The sequence below is a fragment of the Acanthopagrus latus genome, chromosome 7 (genome assembly GCF_904848185.1).
Source record: "Acanthopagrus latus isolate v.2019 chromosome 7, fAcaLat1.1, whole genome shotgun sequence".
Taxonomy (NCBI): Eukaryota; Metazoa; Chordata; class Actinopteri; order Spariformes; family Sparidae; genus Acanthopagrus; species Acanthopagrus latus.
The window spans coordinates 4594113-4608402 of NC_051045.1; the positions used below are offsets into that span (position 1 = coordinate 4594113).

Consider the following 14290-nt stretch of genomic DNA (forward strand, 5'->3'; position numbering starts at 1 on the left):
CAAATTAAGGTCTAAATTATGTTTCAACGCCTTCTCGACATTACAAGGGATGCAATTAGATTAGTGAAAGAAATTGTGAATATATGTGCAGTTCAAATTTCAATGTAATGAGTTGAAAAACACTCTTTTTCTCTTTTTCCTTTACCAATTCTGACTTGTCAAATCAACAGCAAAGTGGCATGCCATGTCTGAATGAATGCAACTGGTAGAAAAAACATGCTGGATTTTCTTAATAACATTCAAATGAAAAAAAAAAACAGAAAAGAAAAGAAACCCCTGTGTGATGTCCTAGTACCTACTAAATAAGGTAATAAATATTGATGTTGAAAACACTTGAGTCAACCTGTAAAATACTTACTCTGTGTATATAAAAGCACAACTTCACACAAACTCTCCCATGATCTCTTAACACCCAACTTCCCCAAAATCTTGCAACGTGGTTTTATTTTGAAGACGCGGACAGGAAGTTCTAACGTTTACCGGCGGGTGTGTTGACAGTGAAAACCCGCCGGTAGTTTGCTTGTTATGACCCACATGTACACAAGTTAAACAATAGACATTACTCTGTAAACAAGCTGTTATTCACCGGGAGCAGTCAGACCTTCTCGTCTGACGTCTTGGTTTTCAGCTATCTTCAAAACTCGGATGTTCCGATGAGAAAACATGCCTGAAATAAAAGTAACACCACTGGGTGAGTACCGTTACAGCGGCTAGCTAGCAGCAGTTATGCTAGTTCCGTCAACAAATATATGCGTCTGTAACTTTACGTTAACTACTCGCTATATGTCTGACTCTATTTTAACAGCAACAGTTTGTGTATTATCTGTCATGGTGGTCTGAATGTGTTTGTAACTATCACCCTTTACTGTTAGTAGCTGTTGTTAGCTGGTGAAGCTAACTTAAGATGCATTTACTGTCTGTTTTTTTTTAAGCCTTCTCTCAACTTTTCCCTCTCCAAGGTGCTGGACAGGATGTCGGCCGCAGCTGCATCCTTGTCTCTATCGGAGGCAAAAACATAATGCTGGACTGTGGGATGCACATGGGATATAACGATGATGTGAGTAAAGTAGTTTATCTATCATTAAACAGAAAAAAACAACAAGTTGATGAGTTGCACGATATGGATTCATGTCAGCCGATACGATAACCAATAATTACCTGACTGATGTGGCTGATACCGATAAAATAACAGATAACAGAAGCCATCATTTTTATGCACACCTGAGTGTGAGCTAAGATAAGACTTAGTGAGCAAAAATGGTTTTGGCTGGGTATTTATTGGCTGTCCACAAAACAATTTTAAAGGTGCATCCCACCACCAGCTGTGTGTAGATGTTGCATAAGACAATGTGGTCCTATGTGTCACGATAACAACACAATATCAACATATTGCCTGGACCTATCAATTAGTCAATCTATAGAAAACAGTAGCAACTGTTTTATCACCATTCAATCACTCAAGTTAAGTTTTTAAGTTGCGAAAAAAATAAAAAATGTTCTCTAGTTTGCTAGATTTGCTGCTTCATGTTACAGTAAAATGTGATGTTTTGCCACATTTCAGGGACGTCACACAGAGTAATCAATGATCAAGTCAGTCAGTCCTTGCATTTCAAGGTGTAATCTCTCCTATATGGTCTTTCAAGGTGCAATAGTTAAGAAATTCAGCTTAAAACATTAAAAATATCAGAATATGACATCACAGTGACAGTTTTGATGTTTTGTTAAATACATCTTTTTGTTGTGTTGCACAGATATATACTGAAGTAGGCACAGTCACCAGTAAGCCCCTGCCACAGCTTGTTTGCTAGCAGTAAAAACAAGACCAACACTTCCATGGTGATCTGACCTCCTAGTCTGGGCTACTAGCTGCACAGCTAACTGAACTAAGTAGCTAACAGCAGCAGTTAGCAGTTTCTCTGGTGTTATGCTGTGTCCCTATTTGTTTGGAGTATAAATTCACCAGCTGGTCAGTTCCTACAAATTGCACCTTTAACTACATCACCAGTGGCTTTAGCTAAGTGCCTGCAGCAGTTTTGTTAGAAGATGGGGGTTTATTTTCAATCAAACTATGTTGCACTCAAAACCTGTTTTTGAAAACCTCATATCGTGTGTTTGATATGTTTTTTATCATCTACAGTATAAATCATGTACTGTCTTTGCAGAGACGTTTCCCAGACTTTTCTTACATAACCCAAAATGGTCGCCTGACAGAGTTTTTGGACTGTGTGATCATCAGGTTTGTTTATTAGTATTTACACAGTGTCATCTCCCTCTCACTTATATATATCTATATAGAATAGATACAACAATCCTGCGTTTTATCTCGGCTATTTCTCTTTCAGCCATTTCCACTTGGACCACTGTGGCGCTCTGCCCTTCATGAGTGAGATGGTGGGCTATGATGGCCCCATCTACATGACCCATCCCACCAAGGCTATCTGTCCCATTTTGCTGGAAGACTTCCGGAAGATCACCGTTGACAAAAAGGGAGAAACCAACTTCTTCACCTCGCAGATGATCAAGGACTGCATGAAGAAAGTGGTCCCTTTGAACCTCCACCAAACTGTCCAGGTGCAACGCTGAAATCAATTTTGATGTGCCAAGATATTAATCATTTCTGCAGCAGCTGCTCGTCTCTTTTGATGGCAAATCAAGCTGTTTCTGTTGTGCTGCCTGCAGGTGGATGATGAGCTGGAGATCAAGGCGTACTATGCAGGCCATGTCCTGGGAGCTGCCATGGTGCACATCAAAGTGGGATCAGAGTCTGTAGTCTACACTGTGAGTATAACAAGTCTGCACTGTATCAGACTCAGAGTTTGACTTCAATAGCCAAGATCTCAGAATAATGTATTTTTCATATACAGGGAGACTACAACATGACACCTGACAGACATTTAGGGTGAGTGGCTTTTACTGTATTTATTCATATCGTGTTGACTTTTATGCACATGCACAACACTCTCTTTATCCTTATCTTTGTGTTGGTTATTTGCAGTGCTGCATGGATCGATAAGTGCCGCCCAGACATCCTCATCTCAGAATCTACATATGCCACCACCATCCGTGACTCAAAGAGATGCAGAGAGAGGGACTTTCTGAAGAAAGTGCATGAAAGCATAGAAAGAGGAGGAAAGGTAAGAGTTAAAGTTAGTCGAATATGTTTTGTGATGGAAGTTTTTGTCTTCTCCCCTTTTTAATTTAGTGCCATGGAGAGGAAATGTATCCTTTTTAAAGATGAATGATTTCCTTTCACCTTTTTAGGTTCTCATTCCTGTTTTCGCCCTCGGAAGAGCACAAGAGCTCTGCATCCTGCTGGAAACATTTTGGTACAGTTGTTATTCAGTTTTTCATACAAACCCTTTGGAAGAAAATGCATATAAGCCTTTTTTGTTCTTAGTGTGGGTTTGTGAATGTAATTGAGGCCTTGTCTACATGTAAAAGATGTTTTCTAAACAGATATCTTTCCACAGGATCTTTGTTTTACTTCTTTTACTTTCTCTGTATACATGAGTACAGGGAAATTTTTCCTCAATCGAGTCAAAGTGTTAAGGACAGAATGTCGCTGGCTCGTCACATTGTAAAACCCACTGAGGCGATGTGACTGGGATTTTGCGTTATAGAAAAGACTTATTTAATTTGATTTGTTGGGCCTCTAGGTGGCGATAAAGTGTATGCTGACAATACATTGATACCACCAATGAACATTTTAAGAAATTATCCAAAGTGAAGATGTTGTAAACTTAAATTAAGTCCTAGCATTGCTTACAAAAAACTTACATTGGTCCTTATAAAACATGAGAAACAACGAGATGTGCAAACACGAGGTGGTGACCGTCATCATTTCCCAAAATAGTCCATTCTACATGTCCTCATGATACACAGAAGAAAATCTCTGTTCTAGTGAGCTTAAATGCCTTTTGTGTGCGAACAAGAGGCCAGAACACAGAGGAGAGTGTTTGTTTTGAAAAGAATCTGTATTCATGGGAACAAGGTCAGGTCTCTGTAAAAGAATAGAAATAAAAGGGCCAAGACAGTGATGCATGGAGATAATCATCAGTCCTGAGCTAAGTGATGTTAAATAAAGGCCAGTTTTTTCTGGTTCATAACTTTTTGCATTTCAGTTAAATATAATAGTGTGACATAATAATAATTATGATAATGTGGTGTAATTGCACATTATTATAATACAAAAAGGCAACAATTAGCTCCTTAAAATAGCTGTATTTTCGTTTTGAAAGAATAATGGTGGTGTGTGAACTTTGTCATATTAAGTGGCGCCTCACTGGACAGACGCACTAATTACCTCTTCTCCACACCCAGGGAGAGAATGAACCTAAAGGCCCCCATCTACTTCTCCACGGGACTGACGGAGAAAGCAAACCATTATTACAAGCTTTTCATAACATGGACCAACCAGAAGATTCGAAAAACCTTTGTACAGAGAAACATGTTTGAATTCAAGCACATCAAGCCCTTTGATCGCTCCTACGCTGACAACCCTGGTCCTATGGTGAGTTAAGTTTTTCATCATAAGTGTATAAAAAGTGTCATAAAAAATGTAAGTGATCCACAACAATGTACTTTTGTTCAGGTGGTGTTTGCCACACCAGGTATGCTGCACGCTGGTCAGTCTTTGCAGATCTTCAAGAAGTGGGCTGGTAACGAGAAGAACATGGTGAGTGTGGAAGATGGAAGGAAATGGAAGATGTTTTGTTTGTTTTTTTTTAAAGTGACTATACTTGTTAAACAGCTAGTTCTGCCTTTTCCAGGTGATCATGCCTGGGTATTGTGTACAAGGAACAATCGGTCACAAGATTCTAAACGGGCAGAGGAAACTGGAGATGGAAGGGAGAGCAACAGTAAGACCGTCTTCACTGTCACCTTAAGTTCAATAACTGATATACTGTCCAGATGGCACTATTTATTTTCTAGGCAGTGTTACGTAATCCACATGTCTCTAAAACTGTGATAAAGAAACAAGTGATAACATGTCCATTAGAGAGGTTTAGACAGGCCCATGCCAGCTCTCGAATGGCTAATTCTTGCCAGATTTTACAGTGGTATTCATCATTTCGTCTGACTCAGCAGCAATACGATTACTTATTTATTCAATTATCAATCTATGCCTTTACAAATCAACCCCCCCAAAAACAACGCTGGTGTAACGATCGACTCATATTTCTGTGATTCTTACAGTTGGATGTGAAGCTACAGGTGGAGTACATGTCCTTCAGTGCTCATGCAGATGCCAAGGGCATCATGCAGCTCATTCGGATGGCAGAGCCTCGAAACATGCTGCTGGTACACGGAGAGGCTGTGAAAATGGAGTTCCTCAAGGGCAAAATCGAACAGGAGTTCAGTAAGTACATCAGCAGCACAGACACATGGTATAACACACACTACTAATGTAAGTTGGGATGCAAGATATATATTGAACAGATAAATTATCACATGTTATCAGTTATTTTATCAGTATTGACCATGAGAGTCAGTTAATTATCAGTATATCAGTATTGTATAGGCTGAAAAAATCCATACTGTTCATCCCGAAATGTTAGACTTATTAAGAGTAAGTGTTCTGTGAATGTATGTTAACAACAGGAGGAGAAGGTCTTCGCAGTCTAGTGAACGTTTCTGTTTTTTAACGGCAGGCATCGACTGCTACATGCCAGCCAACGGAGAGACAGCGACGGTAACAACCAACCCCAGTGTGCCGGTGGACATCTCACTCAACCTGCTCAAGAGGGAGATGGCGCTCGGAGGTAGGTTTTTTGCTGACGGTTTTGAAACTTTGGGAATTTGCTGTTTAGTTCACACCCTAAGGCGTAATGAAGGGGCCCAAATGTCTTGTTGGTAAAGTATGGGGTGCCTACACACTTTCACTTCCAGTATATTGTTGGTTGTGACATTTTGACATCTGATTTTTGATTGAAGTTTGTTCTGTACCGTGCTTCAGGAATCTTCCCCCGTGCCACCTAAATGTCACGACCCGAATTAGTTGTCACAATGACAAATGTCATGCATTGTACTTTACTGTATATATCATGTCCATAACATAATGACCCCGACGAGCGCAGCTCCTTATTGACTCGAGAAAAGCTGGAGGACTGGAGATGTTGTTTTAGCTAGTGTTCATAGTGTTTGGTCAGATTACTGCGCAGCTATGCTTTAGTTTTTCTCAAAAATTAACCTGTCGTCTTGATTTGTATTTTGGGGGAATTTTGGGGGGGCAGTTTTACCAAGAAACCAAGTTGGCGTGTCTGAGCAATGATGACAAGTTAGCCAACACTGTATGCTTAATGTTTTGATGTAATGTCTGTTGATTGATGTTAGTTGAATCCAGCAAAATATTTTTGCTCCTGGAATATTTTACATTTCTATTGTATCATACAAATTGCTGCCACCACGTCCAGACAGAGATGTGGACCTGAGTCATTGTGATTCGGACTTAAATTGTCTTAAAGTCACTTTTTTGATGACTAGAATCTGACTTGACAGAAAATGAATGACTTGGGCCGCAGCTAGTTGAAGACTAATGAGCCTTGAGACCTGATCAGTTCAATGATTTATCTGTGTTAATTTTAGAAGATGAAATTCATAAAATAATAATGTTTAAATGGTATTTTTGTTTGATCACATTTATTTCACTGAAAATCAATAATTATACTAGATATATATAATTATATATAGTAGTCATTATTATACTGCCAATAATATCATTATTAGATAATATTTTAATACTTTATCTGCTAGGAGTTGGAGTGACTTGACTTGGGCTTTAAATTGCATTAACTAGAGACTCATTTACACAAATCTGGCAACCCTATCTGGACCATAAGGCTTTGTGGAGTTAGAATAAGACTGTTTGTTTGATGTCTTCACTTGTGTTTTAAATTATTTTCATGTTTATTTATATACCTTGTTGTGTTTAAGGTCCTCTTCCTGATCCTAAAAAGCCTCGCGCCATGCATGGAACTCTGATCATGAAAGAAAACGTAAGTTCACACACAAAAGATGGATTTGCTCAGTTATCAACAGATGGACAGTCGTTGATTTGCCCCCTTTTTGTCTTTTTTCCTGAGCACAGAGTCTGAAGCTGGTGTCGTCGGAGCAGGCCCTGAAGGAGCTGGGCCTCAACGAACATCAGTTACGCTTCACCTGCCGCGTGCAGCTCCAGGACCCTCACAGCGACAACGACACACTTCACAGAATCTACACACACCTCAAGAGGTGAGACGAGAGTTACTGGATCTCCTTTATCTACTTAGGAATCTGCATTATTTCACAATTCACCTGCATCACCCACCTACTCATCCTTCTTCCTTTAAAACCACATCACTGTTTTGTTTATTTGTAACATACTATACAGTGTACTGTTTCATTGTGTCATTTCTGTTTGAGAATTAAAATTACATTTTTTTTCTCCCTTATCTTTGGATGAAACTCATGTATCACATTTCTTCAGCACCTCTGTGCACTGAAACTAATTTCCTGTGCATTTTGTGACGTCCGAGATTACATAATTTGTAACCGCTTGCTTTTGCATTTCTTTGATTCAGCGTTTTAAAAGGTTACACCATCCAACACCTCCCCGATGGCACAGTCATGGTGGAATCTATCGTCATCAAAGTCTCCTCCTCTGCTGAAGACGCCAACACCAAGGTCTTACTGCTTTCCTGGAGTTATCAGGTACAAAAAACAAAAAACATTTTCAGTGTCTCTGCTCCACTGATTCAATCGTAACGGGCGTCTAACAGGTTGTTTAAAATGCCTCGCACGTTCCACCGTTTCTGACTTCAAATCGGGTCTTTTATTGTTGCACAGGAGGGAATTCTTTTTAGCAGCAAGACACAAACACAATAACAACTCTTTAAGATAACTGAACAGTCACACAGTTTTCTGTGGAAGGCCAGAGAGTGCACCGTAACAATTTTACAGTTTATGAAAGAGTGTATGGTCTCTCCAGTTCTTGCAACTTCTTATTTTTGATATATTTCTTAGGTGATACAAGGCAAATTTTAAAGCGGTTTATTTGTTTGTAGCAGCTAAGGTCGACACTAAGGTTCCTCACTTTTGTTTTGATAGAAGAAGAAGTATTCAATTTGGTGGCACAATTTAGCTTTTTTTTTTTTTTTTACGTTGATCTTTTTATCCGTCCAAGAGAAAGGCGCCCTCAAGTCACTAGTGGACACTGTGATGTTTGGTACCACGTTTCACTTGGCTACAATAAGTAACAATAAACCTCCTCCAAGAGCAGCTGGAAGCTGAATCGGTTGGGAAAAAAAGTCGAGAAGATGTGGGGTTTTTTTAGGTGATTTTATAAAACATACTGCTGACGAAGAAAGTCAGCAGTGTGTGTGCATGAAGGTCGAAACTTAAAGCAACACCATGTAACGTAGGCAAAGTTATGAACTTAAGATAAGCGTCACTTCGCTTTTGCCCTTCTCTTCTACTCATCTGCTGGTGTTGATTAAGCTTGGTAAGAAGCCTGAGATCAGCCATGTTCAATCGTTGTTTATCAACACAATATTTTAATAAACATCAAGTTTTTGTATTTTGTCTCCCAAGTGTAAAATATAAAATGCAAACTAAAGCGGGCCTTGAATTGACCCCTGTGAAACTCCATATAATGTTGTGACTGTTTTGGAGTCAAACTCCTGTCGTGCAGGTGTGACTCAAACTGATACAACACTTTGTCAGACAGTCCCACTCCGTCCTTCGTCTGTAAAATGTGTTAAATGCAGTACTGAGGTGCAGAAGCATGAGAACGGACCCCTTGTCTGTTTTTATATTTGTGTTTTTCCAGATGACTGTAAACTCTGTCAAGAGCGACTTTGGTGCTGTGGGTGAGGTCTGAGCCCAGAAAGTTGTTAGATAATTATAGATATGATCATAGAAAACCACCAAGATACTTAACAGCTCTCCACAGTTTCCACAGGCCATTTAACAATTATATGAAAAGGGAGCTGTGAGGTTCTTCCGAGGTCAAGAAGTTTATCTTCAGTTTTAAAAATGTCCATAAGCGCAGTGTTTGGTCTAATTTCCATGAAGCTGACAATCTTCTGCTTCATCTGCAAATTGCACCAACTTCTGTTTTCAGGTTTATGTGAGTAAGAGTTTATTTGCCCTCAAGGTGCTTTTTGAGATAGTCAAGCAAAGTAGCTGTATAATCCGCCCCTCTGTAGGCAAATTGTACTTCTTTTTCTTGGGACAATATGAATGATATTTGTTTAGGAAAGAATTTAGGTATTATAGTCACAAATATTATATGCAAAAATATGTCACAGAATGCAATGGCAAGCTACTTGCATGGCTGGAAGAAGAAACGCAATTCTGTCGGCTCCCTACTGGGTTCGGTTTACATTCTTTTACAATACATGAAAACACGGCACATCCTGCATGTATTTTGCAGTATCGCGCATGTAGCTGTAATGTGGAAAACCCTCTGTGGGCTGTGGTCGAACCTCCACGAAGAGCACAATATTTACTTCAAGTCCCCAACAGGTAGAGAACGTATTAATGTACTGTTTGGAAAAAAAAAACAGTGAAGTTGACAACATCTTGATTTCATTTGTCGAAACTGCACTATTGAATAGATCAAGTGTCACCGAAAGAGGGCTGCATCTCGGCCACAATAATGGTGTATAGATGCACGATGATAAAGTATTTGGTAAGAAGCTGTTTTATGTATCATTTACTTGTGGAAGTCCTGCCCAAGCTGTCCCAGATACTTCTCACCACAGCACGCGAGCACATCGGTATCTCACCCAGACAATGGTGCGTTTGGTCATGTTTGTAGGTATCTGTCTGCAGCTAATCTTGCACACCACTAGAATTAACCCTGCACGTATATGACTGTATGCTCGAGGACCTCTCATGGCTTTTTTTATAGACTGCTCTGTTTGATAACCTGTTGACTGCCGACACTTCTTAACCATCTGGTCGGGATTGCAAGTGATTAACAACTGCTTCAGTTTGGAATCTTGTGTTTCAGTAAACGCACGTGGCCATCAGGTTTTTGGCATAACTCCCCCTTCATTCTACCACTCTCATGTATACACAGCCTGCCCTGCACTCTGTGTTCTCCACCCTCATGCCCCCAGACATGCCCTGCACTCTACTGAGTGCCCTCATCTCACTGTTTGGTGAAATCCAGTCAGACCGCACCACTCGAGGGATTTTAGAGAAACTTTTTACATGCCCACAAAGCCCTGGGGAGATGTTTGCTCAGCCATATGAAGTGAAAATATCTTTTGTGGGTGGACAGTGTGATAGTGGGGCCTTTGAAAGAGAAAATACGGGTGAAAGTAGAAGGTGGGGAAACCTGACTGTTGAACTTGGTCACTGCGTAATGGAAAGAGAGTGGTTAATGTGGCTACATGTGCTCTGTGCACAAAGGGGAGAGACAACAAAAGACAGAACATGTAATCATTTATTGTTTAATGACTTTTCTATCCGAAATTCTAGAAAAAAAAAACAAAAACCTGTTTGTCTTTATATGTTTAATAGCTGTTGAAGGAAGACGCAGATTCTGTGAGATGATTGTCAAGGAATCAAAGGTTTATTTGTAATATACAAGTCATATTCACGGTGAAACACAATGCAAAATACTGTACGGATTATAGAACAAAAATACAGAAAAAACCATGTATATGTAAAATACGAAAACATTAATGTCACAAGTGTAAATTGATTGTTTGCTGTATTTTTTTTGTAGAAACATTCACGATTTCTTGTGTATTTTATGTCATTATAGAATGAACATTTTAAGGGATTTGATGTTGTGAAATGTTACTAAAACAAAACATGCAGTCAGAAGAAGTTGCCTTTGGATTGAGAAACCTTTACAATCTTCGGACAAATTGAACATGATCAGATGTTAACAGCTGTGACATGGTAAATATCTGTGGTTACCAGCCTGGGTTCGAGGGGTCACAGGTTGATGAAAATGAGTAATAGTGATAAAAAACTGATGATTCAAAGAAAAACCTCACCACAATGGCATTTTTCAATGATATTTGAATCATCAGATATTTTTTTTTCTTCAGTGGGGTGAAAATTGTTCAAGTGAATCAGTTATTCCCTCAGAAATGCAAAAGCAACGGGGCCGAAAGTAACAGCTGCCTCATTGTTTAGACAATTGGGGAACTGAGACGTGATATTCAGTAACTAATAGATACTGCCTCAGTCCTCTCCAGTTCTTCTTTGTGCTGATGCCACTTTTGTGTTTGTGTTAACCTGTGTTCAAGAGAAAATATGATGCTTTGTAGTTTCTATCAGTGCCTCTTTTTAAAAATTTTGTTTTGGTTTTCTTTGTCAGGACGAGGACCTGGGGAGCTTCCTTTCAAATCTGCTGAAAAAGGGGCTTCCGTCTGGACTTTGCTGAAATGTCTTTTGTCCCCAAAATGAACACTTGAAAAACAGGACTCATTTTTTCAACCTGGATCTGTGGAGGCTGATAACCGCTGCCCACTGCAAATAATTCCAAATAATTACCTGTCAACGTCAACATTTTTGCTTCATGAACTGCTGGGATATCGATCCTTTAACTGCCCCTTTTTCTAAATGTACTTTGGTGACATTGCTGTTCATTTATAGACTGAACTGCACAACAAAAACAAGTTGTTCAAATTCTGATTTCTCCCTTTATTTTCATGTACAAATTCCATTTGAATAAACACATTTGTAGAAAAGTTTAATTTTTGCAGTACTGGCTTAACAAAAACAGTGAAGCGTACACACAGAGCTGTATTTACAAGTAGACGTGCTGTTCACTCATGTCACTGTGATGGTATAAATCCCCCTGGTCCTCCTGATCCTTCCCCACAGCCATGTCATCCTCAAGCTCTTCCAGTTAAAGTGGCTGGTGGTAATGTAGTAAAGCACCGGGTCCAGGCATGTGTTGAGGATGACGAGTGCCATCGTGACCCGCCTGGCGTGGTAGATGGCGTTGGCAGCGGAGCAGCTCTGGATGATGTCCATGCGGCAAAGGAGGTGGAGCAGATAGACGACATGGTTGGGCAGGAAGCAGAGCAGCGTTATCGCCAGGATGGTGCAGATGACCCTCACAGCTTTTCTGGCCATTTTTGTCTGTATCTTGGAAATTCGCCGTGCAGCCACAGGGTAACACACCAGGATGATCAGGGAGGGCAGCAGGGAGCCGAAGGTCAGGCAGATGAAGCTGTAAGCCGCCAAGCGCGAGCTCCACTCGTTCTTGGCGAAGTTCTCAAAGCATCTGTGGCTTCCTGGTTTGTCTTCGTTTGTCTCCAGAGGTCCCATGAGGATGAAGACCAGTATAGCCACTCCAACTGCAACCCAGAGCAGCGCACATACGATGAAGGAGCACCAGGGGCTGCGCATCCTCAGATAGGTGTGCGGGTGTACGGTGGCCATGTAGCGGTCCACACAGATACAAGTCATGAAACAGATGCTCATGTAGATGTTGGAGAAGAAGAGGATCCCAGTGACACGGCAGGCAACGTCCCCAAATATCCAGTTGTTTGCGTGGAGGTGGTAGTGGATCTTAAAGGGTAAAGTGCAGAGGATGACAATGTCCGCCAGAGCCAGGTTGCTGATGTAGACACTGAAGGCCGTGCGTGTGGTGGCCCTGAATGTGAAGGCGAAGAGGGCAGCCAGGTTTAATGGCAGACCCACAACTAAAGCAAAGATGTAGACTGCCGGGAAAAGGTAGAACTGATACTCTTCAGAAGGGATGGTGCAGTTTATCGTGTTCATCATTGCAGATTGAAGTGTTGTCGGTGTAGTTGAGTGAAAGTCCCGCGGCGTAGGCTGATTCTCATAAGCGCTGCTGCATGGCAGGCTTCAGGTTCCTCTGTAGCAACAAAAACATGTTTCCACTCAGAGTTTTTCCACCTCCAGTTTCACACAGCGCTGGAAACTAACGTTGTACTGACTTTAAAAACTGTTTTTATTTCGCTTTTTTTTTAACAGATTGTTTTTGTTCTAGGAGCTGACTACATTATTCTGAAAGAGGGTGAAGTGAAACACAAAAGGCGGAAAAACACCAAACCACTAAACTGCAACAGTAACAAAGAAAGTTAAACTTCTGGTAGCTTTCGTGAGACATTAAACATTTCTGTTTATTTAATTTACTTCCTGTTTACTTGAGCTAAAAGATTTAAATCCTGAGCATTAAATCAGTTGTATAATATCAAGAGGTTCTCACCGCATTTTAGGGGAATTACAACCTTTCAAACACATTGTATTTATATTTGTCTAATGTTAAAATTAATGAATCCATTTTGTAAAGAAAAAAGCACACTCACCAAGTTAATTAGAGACTCTTCTGTCTGATCTCCACATGTAAAAACTACACCGCATGCTGAGAGCGCATCAGATGAAAGCTGTGTTGTGTTGAGGCTCCTCGTGGTGCAGCTCCTCTCAGACTACAGTGAGTGTGTATATATACGCTGCTCTTTGTTCAAGACTCTTAATTTCCTGTTTCAGTGTACTGTAGGTGTAGAGATGGGGTGGGGGGGTGTCAGGAAACCGTGCATGAGACGATGCATAATGTCTAGGTTTATCACCCAGCCACTGCAGTATAATAAAATCTATGATGAACGTATTCATTTTTATGTATTTATTTTTACTTCAGAAGAAACAGTCACACAAAAACAGAAACCAAATTACAAAATGTTTCTCTAAGAAGTGTGCAAACAAGGAAGTCAATGTCATAAATGTGTCTGTCCTGAAAAAGAGGTGCTCAAGTTTAATATGAACAGTAAATTTAAAGGGATTTTTTTTTTTTTTAGAGAATTGTAATGTATTTGGGCCAAATGGCCACCAGCTAACACTCATCTTCTCTACATCTCCAGCAGGTTACATAATCTTTATGAGGAGTGGATTTAATTTTCTGTATGTTTGCTCGAGCAGGTCAAACATGCGTCTTGTGACTCTTGTGACTTTTGCATGATTACCCAGTTTTCATGGGTATGCAGAGCTAAATGAAAAGTTTAAGGAGTGTCTGGTTTTTAGCACATTTTCATGCAAGGTTTTTTATTTTTGTTTTGTTTTTTTGGAGCCATATCTTGTGCAGACGGGGTTTTAACTTGTGCACATAAGATCTTTATCTCCTGGCTGTCTTAACCCTTGTTGAAAGGATAATATAGCGACATGAGCTCCTCTCTGTGTGAAGGCAGACTCCTGTCTACACTGTTCAAAGCCACATTAAACTCTTTGAGATCAGCTGCTGGGCCCCTGTTGCCTCCTCAGCCTTTATATTCTCTGTGCATTATGAACGGTATAAGGTGGAATAATTCATGACACCAGG

General features: G+C 40.2%; 2 protein-coding genes across 2 annotated transcripts; one reads left to right on the forward strand and one right to left on the reverse strand.

The window, feature by feature from the left end:
* The first annotated feature begins 457 nt into the window (after nt 1-457).
* Nucleotides 458-11699, forward strand: ints11 (integrator complex subunit 11). The gene is made up of 17 exons (XM_037104795.1): nt 458-691; nt 960-1057; nt 2163-2236; nt 2343-2571; nt 2680-2778; nt 2865-2899; nt 2996-3134; nt 3262-3326; nt 4321-4510; nt 4592-4675; nt 4770-4859; nt 5197-5359; nt 5652-5762; nt 6934-6995; nt 7088-7230; nt 7560-7689; nt 11321-11699. The coding sequence occupies exons 1-17, from the start codon at nt 664-666 to the stop codon at nt 11384-11386; spliced, it is 1806 nt and encodes a 601-aa protein (XP_036960690.1). The 5' UTR covers nt 458-663; the 3' UTR covers nt 11387-11699.
* LOC119023120 (lysophosphatidic acid receptor 6) lies at nt 11410-13859 on the reverse strand. Its single transcript, XM_037104796.1, has 2 exons — nt 13287-13859; nt 11410-12832 (listed from the first exon to the last, which is right to left on the reverse strand). The coding sequence occupies exon 2, from the start codon at nt 12736-12738 to the stop codon at nt 11776-11778; it is 963 nt and encodes a 320-aa protein (XP_036960691.1). The 5' UTR covers nt 12739-12832; nt 13287-13859; the 3' UTR covers nt 11410-11775.
* Between the last annotated feature and the right edge of the window lie 431 nt (nt 13860-14290).

What these genes read in the sequence shown, in the direction of transcription:
- LOC119023120 (XM_037104796.1), bottom strand. Translation starts at nt 12,738, where the DNA reads ATGATGAACACGATAAACTGCACCATCCCTTCTGAAGAGTATCAGTTC.
- ints11 (XM_037104795.1), top strand. Translation starts at nt 664, where the DNA reads ATGCCTGAAATAAAAGTAACACCACTGG. An exon ending in TTGGACTGTGTGATCATCAG is followed by an intron (nt 2,237 to 2,342) that starts GTTTGTTTATTA and finishes TTTCTCTTTCAG; the next exon opens with CCATTTCCACTTGGACCACT. An exon ending in GAGGGAGATGGCGCTCGGAG is followed by an intron (nt 5,763 to 6,933) that starts GTAGGTTTTTTG and finishes GTTGTGTTTAAG; the next exon opens with GTCCTCTTCCTGATCCTAAA.